Genomic DNA, 13,678 nt, shown 5'->3' on the forward strand with positions numbered 1-13,678 from the left:
GTCTAACAGAGGCTTCTGCAGTAAGAGCAAGCAATCATCCAATATATGTCAATAAAGTTGTAATGTGAAAGAATCCCTCATGAAAATAGTAATTGTTTTCATAGTAAAGTCCTTATATTAAAATAGGATTATCTTTTCCACTGGCTTGTTAGCTTGACTTTTCTCCTTCCTGCTCCACCCCAGCTCCATTGAGTTCACAGTTCAGAAGATGCATTTTTAATCACCTTCAATCCCCAGTCTTGCATTCCCACACTGGCCCTCTGCACCAGAAGAATTACTACACACTTCAAGAGATGTTCACAGAATCACAGATTGGAGTAGGCTGGAAAGGACCTCTGGAGGTCATCTTTTCCAACCCACCCCTGGCTCAAGCAGGGCCAGCTCAAGCTCAGCTACCCAGGACCACATCCAGACAGTTTTAGAGTATCTCCATGAAGAGAGAGAGAGACTGCACCACCTCCCTGGGCACTCTATGGTATCACTGCCACAGTAAAAAAGTGTTTCCTGATGTTCAGAGGGAACCTCCTGCGTTTCAGCTGATGCCCGTGGCCTCTGCTCCTGGCACTTGGCACCACTGAAAAGAGTCTGGATCAGCCCTGTTTGCACCCTGTCTTCAGGGGTTCACACACACTGCTCATATCCACCTGAGCCTTCTCCAGCTCAACAGGCACAGCTCCCTTGGCCTTTCTTCAGAGCAGACAGGCTCCCATCCCTCCATCTCTGCGACCTCCCTCCAGTATGTCTATGTCTTCCTCATGCTGGAAATGCCAGAACTGGAAACATTTGATCAGTATTTTCTTATGCAAAAATAGTAATAGTATCTCCTATTGGTTTAGATTACATTGGCAAGAAAAAGAACTTGGTAGACTTTGGCTATCACTGCCTAGGCAGCTTCACCATAACCACAATGCTCAGAAACTGATGAAACATCCTTTATCTGAAGTAAAACCATCAAGTTTAATCGGTGCGCCTTCCAATTTGAGCCAAAAGAATGGTAAAAAAAGGAGCATGCAGCTTCTAAAACTCTTGAGGAAACACATCCTTCCCTCATGAAAACATATTCTAATAATGAATATTATTAGCTTTGTGTAAGCATCTCCTGAGGCACTACAGCATCTGAAGAAACCATTGTAAGAGACACAGATGCTTCACTTTGACTGTGTGTTTACCAGTCCCAGCCTGAAGGAAGTTCAAGTCACAGAACAGAAAGGTTGGTTTTACAAAACAGTGATACATGCATAACAAAAGCATAACAAAAGAGTTACCAGCCTGAGTTTAAGGGCTATGGGTAGCAATTAATTGCTGAAACACTCGTACCCACCCTCAGGAGTTATCAGAGTCATGGCCTTTGCCTTACCAACACACTTGTTTTATCAGGAAAGCTAAAAGGAGCAGCACCCCCATTCAGTCAACACTACCAGCCAAAAATAAGTCTAAATTTTGCCATATTTACTCACACATAAATAGTCCCATCAATGCGACAAAACCCAGAGTTAAGGCGTAATTTTATTTTTAGCGTCTTTACAGTAAGACTTCCATGACCCAACCAAGTCAGTGCTGTACGCTCCAAAACACCAAATTAATCTTCCCCTACCATTAGCAGCTTTATGCCAAAACAAATGATCAGAACACAGGACAATGATAGGGGCACAAGGGAATGTGATCCCAGCTTAGCAACAGATTATCCTGTTGGATAATCTTCTCCACACCTTTGCTAGATTTTAGGAACTAAAAAGCTCTGTGTTTCGAGCACACTGTAAAGAAAGTACAATTTCATTTTCCACAGGAAGGTGCAGGCTGTCCATGATGGGAGTGGAGATAAGCAAAGCCACCTCCCCACAGCTATAGCAAGCTGCTATCCTTCTGAAGCTGCTAAAATAGCCTGCAAAAGTCCTTATATGCCCATAGCATCAACCCAGTTATCTGGGGCATTCTCCTGATCCAAGCACACATTTATTTCCAGGAACACATCCTGGAAGGTAGGGAAATATTTTTTGACCAGATGCTCTGGTACTGAAGCAAGATCAGTTGGAGGTAGCATTAATCTATATTCCCCTTTTCTTCAGTGTTTCAGGGCAGTCAGTTGCAAGCAGCTTCCTTGAAGCCTGATGGCAAAATCATCTTTAGATTCCAGAGTCCACAACTCCTCAGGCTCAGGATAGTGAGACCTCAGGGTGCCAGCCAGGAGAAAACCCAAGCCTGTGTCTTTCCCTGCAAAGGACTCAGCCTTCAGCTGCCAGAATTCCTCACCTCCAGAAAATGAACATCCAAACTCAGGCTCCCTGCAGGTGCCATCATTGCTTTTGACAGGAGACCAAATCCCTTCTAAGAGGGATTGTAGACACACAGCACTGGTGAAAGGGTGTTTCTGACACAGGACTCAGAACAAACTAAATCAGCTTATCCCCAGCACAGGTGTACGTGCTGCCAGCAGCTGCTGCAAGTCCACATTCCAGCACAATCTGGAATTACTCTGTATCTGATACAAAGGAGTTAAATGCCTTCAAATTAAAACCTGTCTTTAGTGAGTGTATTGCTTAGATATTAGTGTGTTAGAAGTTTGAACTTGACATTTCAGCCCCTTGGACACCTCAGATAATGTAATATAGTAAAAAAGGGCAACACCAACAGGGAAGAAATGATGACGTCTGGCTCCAGATCAGAAGGCTGAAGGATAGCTTTATTAAAACTATACTACATTACATTAATATACTATTTAAAGAGAGACTATCCTATTCTACCTACATACTTCTTACTTACCTATCAACTAACAACTCGTGACTCCCTGCTGAGTCCGAGACACAGCTGGATCCGGTTGGCCATTGAACCCAAACAACCTTCACCAGAATCCAATCAAGCAATCACTTCAGGTAAACAATCTCCATACCACATTCCACATGGGGAAAACAAAGGAGCAGAGATAAAGATTGTTTTCTCTTCTCTCTGTGCTTTTCCTGAGAGACAGAATTATGTCTCTCTGTCCAGAGAATGTGAATGCCACAATGTAACTTTAGAACTGACACAGTAACTTCTTTACTTTAATGCTGTTCCATGCTAAAGCCACTCAGAACTTTCCACAGCAAATCAAACCAGCCATTTACAATGAGGGGCTGCTCTGGCTTCCTTTACTAGCTAACTTGTAACTTCCAATCATACCTTCACTTTACTCCTAAAAGTGCAGGTCAAGAGTAAAAGTCAAAAGTACATTACAAAAAGCTTTACTTTCTGTAGAATGAACACCATAATTAAACAATTTTAGATATAACCATTACTATAGTACATACTTTTATTGTTTTATTATTTATTGTACCATTACATATACTTTGGATCAATACATAATTGAAGATATGATTGTTAGCACCATTTATGAATAGTGATCATGTGAGATCTTAAAATTTAGCTTAGCAACTTGACAATATTTTTATTTTGAATTCATGTGTGCTCTTATCTTGCAGCAACAGTTATTAATAGAAAGGATTATGGGTATTAATCAACTGGGAACACAAGAACATGTTGTACAGGAATAATAAAAACCATAATCAACTCCCCAGGTTCTTGGATTTAATGCAGAATCTGGAGGTAATCCCATCTCGTTAAATAGAGACTTAGAGGAGTAACCACTTACCTGCAAACAGAGCTTCGACCCAGAGCATGCACAGGGCGTTTACAGACCCGCACGTAGCACAGAACATCCACCTCCACGACCCAGCTGCTATACTTAAGCCACATCCTTAAGTCCTGCAAGTCTTTGGGGATTGCTATCCCACATACTTACATAATCACCCATTCCATTTTCTAACTAAGCCATCAGCTAAATACCAGAGTGCAGCTCTCAAAAGGGAAAGCTCGGGAGCAAGCGGGGATAGAATCTCTGCAGGGTAAAGACAGAGAGTCTCTACTTCCAGGTGGGCTTCTGTTTTCTTCCTTTAAAACTGGATTTTCAGGGACCTTCAGCATTAGTCAAGTTCATTACCAGATAGTGAGAAAATTCTGGAAAATGGCAGAATGTAAATGCAAGACGCTTATTAGCAAAACGCCTGTTCAATAAAATAGGGAACTGTTTTTCAAAATTGCAATTTAGAGTGTAGAATTTGTAATATATAAATGCCCACTTTAAAGCTCATATTGCAGCACTAACCTATATTACTCAAACATACACAAGACATTATTACAGAAGACAAAAATGCCTAAAGAACTAAACCCAAATAATTTGACTTATACAGCTTCACCAGACATCACTTTCAGTACCTTTAATGGGAGCCTGTATCCTTAGAAGTCTTGTTTTATTCCTCTTTTATCTGGCAATCCCCCCACTAAAAAAATATTTATCCACTCTGGCCACCTCTGGTCTCAGTGATTTTGTAATTTTATCTGGATACCTCAGTTTCGGGCAAAAGCCACTGTACCACTGCCAGCTTGTTTCTTGAATTGAAAATTCTGAACAGAACACTCAAGTAGCTTGAGATGCGCCTATAACAATTAGCTCACTCATTTCATCAGACAATAAAGCCCCAAGCTATCACTTTTATATTCTTGAAGTCTCAGTCAGAAATAATACTAGAATAAGAAACAGAAACTGAATGCTTCCTGCAAGAGTTTTTTTTTTTATTATCTTTAGACCATGTTGTTCTCAACATTGTTTTAGATTAATTGCAGAGTTTAAAATATTTTCATGAAGTTTCTCATGTGTTTTTATCTAGAAAAACTGAAGTGAATGAGAGTAAGAACACAGTATTACAGATAACTTAAAACACATCAGACCTTACATCTCTTCTCTACAAGGACATGAGAGGAGGTTGGACTGAGGCAGGTGGTGGTCTCTTATCCATATTAGCAATCAGTAAGACATAAGGAAAAGGTCTCAAGGCATGCCAGGGGAGGTTTAGCTTGGATATTAGGAAAAAATTATCCACCAAAAGGGTTGTGAAGCATTGGAACAGGCTGCCCAGAGAAGGGGTTGAGTCACCAGCCCTGGAAGGATTTAAGAGATGTGTACATGTGGCACTTGGGGACACAGTTTAGTGGTGGGCTTGGCAGTGCTGGGCTAATGGTTGGACTCAATCTTAAAGGTCTTTGCCAACCTAAGGATTCTCTAATTCTGTGAGAAAATACAGAAAGTCAGCCTCCCATCTCAGTGATCAGCAAGGAGAAGCAGCCGTCACATGTTTGACTTTGCTATTTCCACCATCCCTGCAGCCAAGGCTGCCATTAAGACACTAACCTCCATTTTAGTATTCTGCAAATCTAAAAAAAAAAAAAAAAACCAAAAACAAAACAAAACAAAACCAAAAACAAAAACAAACATTTTTTGTTGACCTCAGCTGACAAAAAGGCTTTTAAACTCTTGAAATATACATCAAAGCAGAATGCTGCTGTCACCTTAGAAAGAAGTCATATTTGTGATCAAGTTTCTTTGCATGAAACAGATGAAACCATTTCACTGACAACAATAAACAGATATAAAGCATAGGTTTCTCTTAAAGGGAAAATTTGGAAACAGACACTGTACCTTACTGTCCTCATCCTCAAACACGGACTGGTGAACATTACAGGCGAAGAGAGAATTTGGGAGATCGTTGAAATCAATTATTTCATGAAAATCCTCCTCTGCAAAACATCTCTTTAGGCCGTTGTCTCCATTGATGGAGTAGAGTAGGAAGTGTCCTCCATCCTCTGGGATGCAGCCATACTGGCCAAGGCCCCGCATTCCAAAGAAGTAAGAATCTCCCCTCATCCCTGGCAGCACAGAGAAGATAACATCACCCAGTTACATAAAGTATTTCAACATCCACATCCACAAGATAACCCTGAGATTCCTAAGTCTGGGGTCTCCGTTTGTAGAAAGTAAATTTCACACTATTTCAAGGCAACAACTGGCCTCTGACATAAGGCACTAAGACCAGTCTCACCAAGGTTCAAACAGGGACTTTAACTTCATTTATTAGCACAGAAAAGGCCTAAAAATACCAGTACAAGCCTCTGAACACAAGCAGAAAAGATATTACTTAAGGGCCCCTTCCCCTGTGAGAAAACACTGTGCTGTATTTGGGTTTAAGAGAACCATGTTTGTTAATGGGAAGGTTGCTGGTGCTTTTGAGTCTGCAGCTAGCTCAGGAAGCATAATGCTCAGGGTAAGAAGAACTTTGAAAATAACTTTGCAATTTAAACCAGGCTTAAAAAAAAAAAAAAAACAAACCAAAAGACCCTTATGGAAAGGAGCATGAACACAGCATCATCAAAAGCCAAGACACATCTCTGCTACACAGAACACAGCCAATGTTTTCTACAGTTTAAGTACAGAACTTAGGCTAGTTTTCAAAGCCCATTAGCAATTTCTTCGCATCTTAATCACACTAGGAAGCAAATAAATTAAGGGAAGAGTAGACTCAAGATGACTTTCAGCACTTTTAGGAAAGTCCTGCTGATTTTGGAGCCTTTATCCAAAATGCATCAGAATAGAAAGGTAATTTTAAGGCATACAAAATGATGGGCACACATAATGAGCCCATACACTAAGTGATATCACTACTGTTGTTATGAGAGAAAGCTTCATGCCAGCCAAGGGGAGTAAGTCAAGGTCCAATTAATGATCAGTATGTTAATTAGTATTAAATCAGGTATTTAGCAGTCCTTCGTAGACATCAACCTATTGCATCTACAGAGCCCCAGTAAGTTAAGTAGAAGTTTACTGGATAATAATCTATTCCCTCTTATTTGTTTCTTTCAATAACAATATGCAATCATTAACTGCTTTTCCTTCTAGCTCAAGCATTTAGAGTTACATAAACTCAGCGTGCTCATCTGTTCTGCTCTGCCCTTGCTCTCTTGCATACTTGCTATTTGCTATAAATAGCTGCAAATATTAGCTCAAACACACTATACAGAACTGCTGTCCAAAATTAAACCATATGGGTTTATTACACTTAATCTCAGTAAAGCTAAATTATGGAGCTAATTTGCCATGGCTGTGCCTTTCATATAACCTCTGCTCTGAAATGAGATTTGGATGATGACAGATCACATCATTCCACAACATAAGGTTATGGAAATATCAGTAATTGTTATTGCTGGAGTCTCAGGGCTAATGACAGAAGTTCTCAAGTACACAAGCTGAAGCCATGCTCAAAAGTACTGTGCTAACCTGAGGATGGGTTTTCAGGCTATCAAATACACACTTTCCTTTCAGCAGCTCAGCCCAATACTAGCACAACCACCTCCAAATAATTTCAGTTCAGAAATTAAATTCTAATTGGAAAGAAGAAGCCTGAACAAATGGCAGAAGAGATGGCTACAAGTTGAGCAGTACACATTAGTGTAGGAGAGCTCACCATCACAGCAACATTGCTTCTGGTATTCGAACCAACTCACTTAAGCTTTGTGTTACTGCACATTTCATGGTAAACACATCCAGGGAAATACTGCAAATAAATCCTCATAGCAGCCAGAAACTTCACATCAGAATGCAGTATTTTCTCTAGCAAAAAGCTTTAATAAATCATCTCCTCCAAAACCAATCATCTCTAAGCATGTTTGTCACCATGTCTAGCCTGTGTCATTACGTTTATGGCAATGAACCTCAAGCCCAGTGTGTTACAAAACACAATTTACATGGCAGAGCAGGTTTGTGCCAGGCTGTGGGAAGAATTTCATTTACAACAGGCAAACAATTGGCAGCCAGGGAAGACACTGACCATCTGAGAGTTACACTGGACATGCTAAATTTGTAGGAATCTGGATTATGAATGTTAAAGCTACCAAGTTTCATACCTCCTTTCCCAAGGCATAACAAAGCTAATTTGCAGAGAAGCAAAGAATCTCAATCTATTGACAGAAGTCAGAAAAGTCTATAGACTTCCTCACTAAACAGCTGTTTATTTTTCTCTCCTGGAGAGCCATATTATAATAAAATACTACATAGGAAAGCTTTTAAGCTAGGAATTCAGCAAAAACACTATGACAAACAGAACAGGATTTTAAGTTACAACCACAAAGCTCAGGTTTTTAACCAATAACAAAATGAACATATGCTGCAGCAGCCAGGATGAGAAAATAATAAATATTTACATCATGTGGCAGTAGTCTTGCTCTGCTAGAGCTCTTGGATAGGAAAAGCTTGATTCTTTTGTTTCAGCCCATTATTGAGACATTTTTGCCCAGTGGGACTTGGGTATTGGCCAAGTCCTTTTAAGAAAGTCACTGTCTCTCAGGTTCTTGGCCGGCTCTTCTCCCAGACTTGCAGGTGTCTGTGCTTGCACAGGCATCTTCTACTCTTAAGATACACCCAGAGTTCGGATTAGCCTTCCCTCCACTAGCAAGTTAACTTATACCTGGTTCTTAAATCCTCTGCCCAATTTATGATGGGATGGTTAAGAACACCTGTATGGAGTAACTGTTGTTTCACAGATTCTCCTTTGCCATGCACTGCACCATAGAAAGCACAGCACCACAGTTAAAACAGAAACCTAAGAAAATACATACCTGTTCCCCAAGAGAAATAAACTGCCTATGAGCCTGAGCTCAATGATAATCAGAAGGACAAACATACTTGAATCAACATTTGTTAGCAGACTTCAATCAGAAGTTATCCTCAGGCATAAGATGGAAATCTGACATTCTTCCATATTAGGAATAATGTTACACATTAAAAATTTACATATATATTTTATATATATGTAAAAAATCATAACTACATATCCTTTATTATGTCTCTTAAACCTTAAGGCTCAGGTATTATGTTGTTAGTAGTGTTTTGTGCCTTCTTTTGAAATTACTTAGCCACTTCAGGTAGTCCTCTGACAAAAAAAAATATTCTCTTTCCAATTATTCAACTAATTCAGAACAAAAGAATTTACATTTCAAATCCCTTAAAACAATTAACTCTAAGTCATGTATCATCCATGAACTGGATTTCCATATAAAATAAGCCACATTAAAAGTAATCATTTATGTTACAATAATACAATCACTAGATCACATTCCCATTTAAGTTAAAGCTCCTTTCCACAGCTTCTGAAAAAATTAGTTAACTTCCTCCCATTAGGATCCTTTTTATATTAAAAAAAAAAAAAAAAAAAAAAAGAAAAAACCCCTACATAACAGTAAATTGTACCTACCTTCCTTTTAAAATGCAATAAGTTGAGATCGAGTTATGCATTTGCTTCTCCCTTCCCAAATCAGATTTTACAAATACTTGAGATACCAGAAGTTGCCATACAGAATTTTTAAAAAGTGGCAATGCCATTAAAAAAAAAAATATATATATATATACACTAATATAGGCACTATCCAGAACTAATACTGATGCTAAATTATCCAAAATCTTACCTGGGATCATGACAGCAAACTCTGTCAGGATTGTTCCTCTGAAAAGTCTGAGACACTGAGGCAGATTCAAACGTGAGCCAAACAACTTCATGTAACCCCCAGCTAAAGCTGAGCACTTGCCACATCCATTTATTCCCTTTGTAAAGCACACCTGAATGTTATCTGTGTTATTTCTGAATTTAGTGTAAGGTTTGGACCCTCGACTTTAATACATCCCACAGAATGAGAACCTCAGGAGTGCTGCACTTTTAACTCTTGGAGAACCACAGCAGCCACTTCCCTCCCAGACCCTAGACATCACTTATCTCTGATGTGGGTTACTTTAAATTTCTCCTCCCATAGCCCAGGCGTGCAAAGGTTTCTAATTTGGGATGGCTCCAAACACAAGGCAAACACCCTTCCCACTGGCACAGATCAGGTCATGTCAGTGTTCAGCACTGGAGATGCTGCGACCAAAATCTCTGTAGAGATTCCAAGTGGGAGCTCTGAGTTCATTCTGTTACCTCACTATTTTTAGATAGAGTACACCTCTAATTAAAATTAACAGAGGCCAGCAGAAAATTATATTCACTGGAAAACAGCAGTAGCTCGCTGAAGTTTCTGTTTGAAAAATTACGCTTTTTTTTCAGTATAAAACTGAAAGGGTAAAGATGTAAATCTTCTCATGAAGTCAGATCCCTGCAGAGCCAAAACCTTCGGCAGAAATTGTATTGAATTAAGACAATTTGAGGACATGAAGTGTCTGAATGGACCGATGCCTTCTATATCACTGAGCATTTATAGATTTATCCACTGTTTTTATGGAAACTAATAAGGCATTTCCTTGGTGAACATTTCCCTGTCTTTAGAGTTTTTAAAAAGAATCCCTGAGGGACATCAATAACAGGGACATATCTCTTGAAATCACTAGGAAACCTAAATTTTTTTATTAAACACTGCTTGCCATGACAAACAACATGACTAAAAATAGAATAAAGCAAACAAAATGTTACAAATAGAAGCTTTAAATATAATCACTATAAACTAGAAATATTATTGAGTCCCGAGTGCAAACCTGGAAACCATAATCTGCAGGAATTAAGAAAACTTGGAGAAAAAAACAAAACAAGAAAAGTTGCAGTTGCTTTTGTAGAAGGGTCCAGGAGAAGTGTAGGGACTCCATCTTGGCTTCTACTGAAAAAAAACCCAGCCCCAATAAAGCAATTTTTACCATAATTCAAAGGCAGGGGAGAGGAAAGAGGGGGGAAATCAAACCCAATGAATAAGATTTTACTGAAAGAATAATTTTTTATTTAAAATATTCACTGACTTTACAGTAGCAGAGCCATCAATTTCAGTGGTGTCAGCCTAGGGCTGCATCTCCTGCTGAATCCAACTGGCTCCACACCGAAGGCTCTGTCAGAAAGCACAAATGTATCAGGGAAGGCCACAGAGTAACTTACTGGAAGTTCATTCCACAATGGACACTGGAGATGAGAATTTTTTTTAATGGTGCTAATTCTCCACTGTGGAAAGCTCCTTTGGACTTAAATAGAGGCTTTTTAGTTAATTAGAAAGAGCAGAACTGGACCACACATGACAGGATTAATGAACCTTTGCAGCCTCAAAAGCAACAAGGACTATAGTGACTCCCTCCCACAGCCTTCACCCTGATCTCCCACCTGGGCAAATTCCCTTACAGGAATCAAAATTACCAGCACAGGGAAGTCCACTCACATTTGAGCTCTAGTTGGGTTAGCACCACACAAAAATAGTGCCAATCTCCACTCTTCCTCTTACAAAAGTGGCAGATATGAGGAAGAGGATTTTATTTTTTTTTTTCTAAATGCTAACTGGTGCAAATCCCAAATGTTCTAATCCTTTCCATTGACATTCTAGCCGCATTAAATTTAGCTTAGACTTGTGAACTATTTTTGGAAGCTTTTAACATCCAAAGGGACTACTCAGTTTTATTCCTCTAAAGCAGGACTGGTCAGCTCAAGCAGTCCAAGATATGCACATCACACTGAATGTTCAGCTGTGCCTCCCACACCAGGGATGTATCCTGAGAGGGACAGGGGGACTTGTCTGGCATTGCCTTGCTGAGCATCTGCATCTCCAGCACTGGAGAAGACAATCCAGGAGGCACTGGTGAACCCTACCAAGCCAAAATTCCAGTGCCACTGCACCACAGGAAGGTGATACTTTGGAGCAGCCAATGCCAGGTGTGAAGATTTCCTGTGCCGTTCTTAGAGTCAAGAAGCTGAGCTTCAATCAGTTGGGCACTACAGTAACCATGGCAACATTAAGGTATTCAAAGAACAAAAAAGAAAAACCCCAAACCCTCCTCAAACACAAAGAAACCAGAACAAGCCTCCTGATCACCTTCACTTGGCCTCTATGCTAATCTATTTAAAGCAAACCCGTTTCGTAAGGGGCACACAGCATTAGAGCGTCACCGGCCTTCAGCCAGAGCTGTCACCTCACACAGGGGTCAGTGGAACACTCGTTCAGCAGCCCTCCAGCTTGTAACCTGACATGCAGAACTGTGCCCCATATCTCACCCAGAGCTACCTGCAACAGGAGCCATTCACAGGGCTTAACTCCTAGAAGACACTCAGGGCACAGTGATGACTTGGAATAACATTTCAAAGTTTCCTCCTCTAAAAGGATTTCCTGCTAGCACAATCAAGTAATTAATGAATTAATGACACACGTTTTCAACACAATGGCAAAGCTACTGAATCTGAACACAAACTACAATACTTGGAAGGGGACAGACAAACTGAACCACACACCTGACAACTTCTCAGAAGTTTAAGGAGGATAGAACACATCCTGCTGTTAAAGGTACCAAAGACTAGTTAACAGAGATGATCATCTACGGAAAATCTTCTTCTGTCCTTGTTTACTGAGATGTGTTAGCAGTTTTCTGTAACGCTTTATATTCTCACAGTATTCAGACTTCCATCTGTACAAGGATGATGGGTAACTATATAATTTAGCTTAACTACAAGATAAATGCAGCAGTTTCTTTACACTAATAATGTATTTTCATAGAATAGGAGTTTTCCTTTTCATCAGGGCAGACACTCTAAGTAGCTAAAAGACAAAACCATTTCCAAGGGTAAAACTTGAAAACCAAAGACAGAAGCTGGTGTAAAGTACAACACCCGATTAAACTACAAATCTCATTTATATGATTTCTTTCAGCTGTACAAACTTATCATACATTTGTTTTTAGGAACCTTCATTAAACTCCAAACTCAAGAAATAAAGGCACACAATATTTTAAAGAGGTACAAAAGAATATAGGAGAGGTGAGGGAAAAACACAAACCAGCAAGTTTGGAGAGATATCTATTACATAAGCATCAAATGATATTGGCTTGGGATCACTGAATCACAGAATGGTTTGGGTTGGAAGGGATATTAAAAACCATCTCGTTCCAGCCCCCTGCCAAGGGCAGGAGCACCTTCCACTATCCCAGGCTGCTCCAAGCCCCGTACAAGCTGGCCTTAGACACTTCCAGGGACGAGGTATTCACATTTGCTCTGGGCAACCTGTGCCAGTGCCTCACCAGCCACACAGTAAAGAACTTATTCTTTAATATCTAATCTAAGCCAACCTTCTTCACTTCAAAGCCATTCCTCTTCGGCTACAGCAGCCAAGTTTAAAGCATCCCGAGAAGAGCTTCTCTCACAGGACTCCATGCGCAGCCCTGACCGAGCGCCCGGTCCGGGTCCGCATCGCTGCGACCCCGACTTGCTCCCAGCACGGCCGCAAACCCCCTTCCCACTTCCCCATCCCTCCTCGCGAGCTCCTCCGCATCCCATCGGGGGAGACACCGGCCCCGGCCCCAGTCCCTCCCGAGGGGCGGCCGCGGGCTCGCCGCGCATCCCCCGCGCCCCGAGAGCCGCGGGTGGATGGATGGAGCCCCGAGGGCAGCGCGGCCCCGGGGCAGGAGCACGGGGCGGTTGCATAACCCAGGTCTGCCGGACAGCGCTGCAGCCCCGGCGGGGAAGGAGCCCCTGGGGAGGCGGCCGCGCCCTTACCTGCGGCTCGCTCGCCCTTCCCTTCCCTGCCCGCCCGGAGTCCGCCTCACTCCGCGCCCAACGCTCCCTCAGAGCGCCCCGCGCCGCGCCCGCCAAGGTGGAGGACGGGGGGGCCCAATCAGCAACGTCTCCGCCTAAACAGGCAGGAGGCTCCACCAATGAGAACGCGAGGAGTGCGTTGGTCCCGCCTCCACACCCCTGGCCACGCCCCCAGCTCCCACGGCGACCCTCCGGGAATCGGTGAGCGGCGCAGCCCGTGAGGGGACGGGGACAGGGCACGGGGGAAGTACGGGCACAGATGAGTGGGGCAGGCGAGCCGG

General features: G+C 41.6%; 1 protein-coding gene across 2 annotated transcripts in view; it reads right to left on the minus strand.

Moving 5' to 3' along the window:
* Window positions 1-13,480, minus strand: part of RCAN2 (regulator of calcineurin 2) — an 80,733-nt gene extending 67,253 nt beyond the window's left edge. Inside the window, exons 1-2 of one of the 2 annotated variants that reach the window (XM_068183262.1) lie at window positions 13,359-13,480; window positions 5,510-5,736 (exon numbers count right to left, since the gene is read on the minus strand). In XM_068183262.1, the coding sequence (XP_068039363.1) occupies window positions 5,510-5,734 (225 nt within the window). In that variant the 5' untranslated portion in view covers window positions 5,735-5,736; window positions 13,359-13,480. Of the gene's footprint in view, window positions 1-5,509; window positions 5,737-9,324; window positions 9,372-13,358 lie in introns of those variants that run through there. The other variant, XM_068183261.1, reaches the window with a different exon arrangement.
* Between the last annotated feature and the right edge of the window lie 198 nt (window positions 13,481-13,678).

Source organism: Anomalospiza imberbis, chromosome 3 (genome assembly GCF_031753505.1).
Source record: "Anomalospiza imberbis isolate Cuckoo-Finch-1a 21T00152 chromosome 3, ASM3175350v1, whole genome shotgun sequence".
Lineage (NCBI taxonomy): Eukaryota > Metazoa > Chordata > Aves > Passeriformes > Viduidae > Anomalospiza > Anomalospiza imberbis.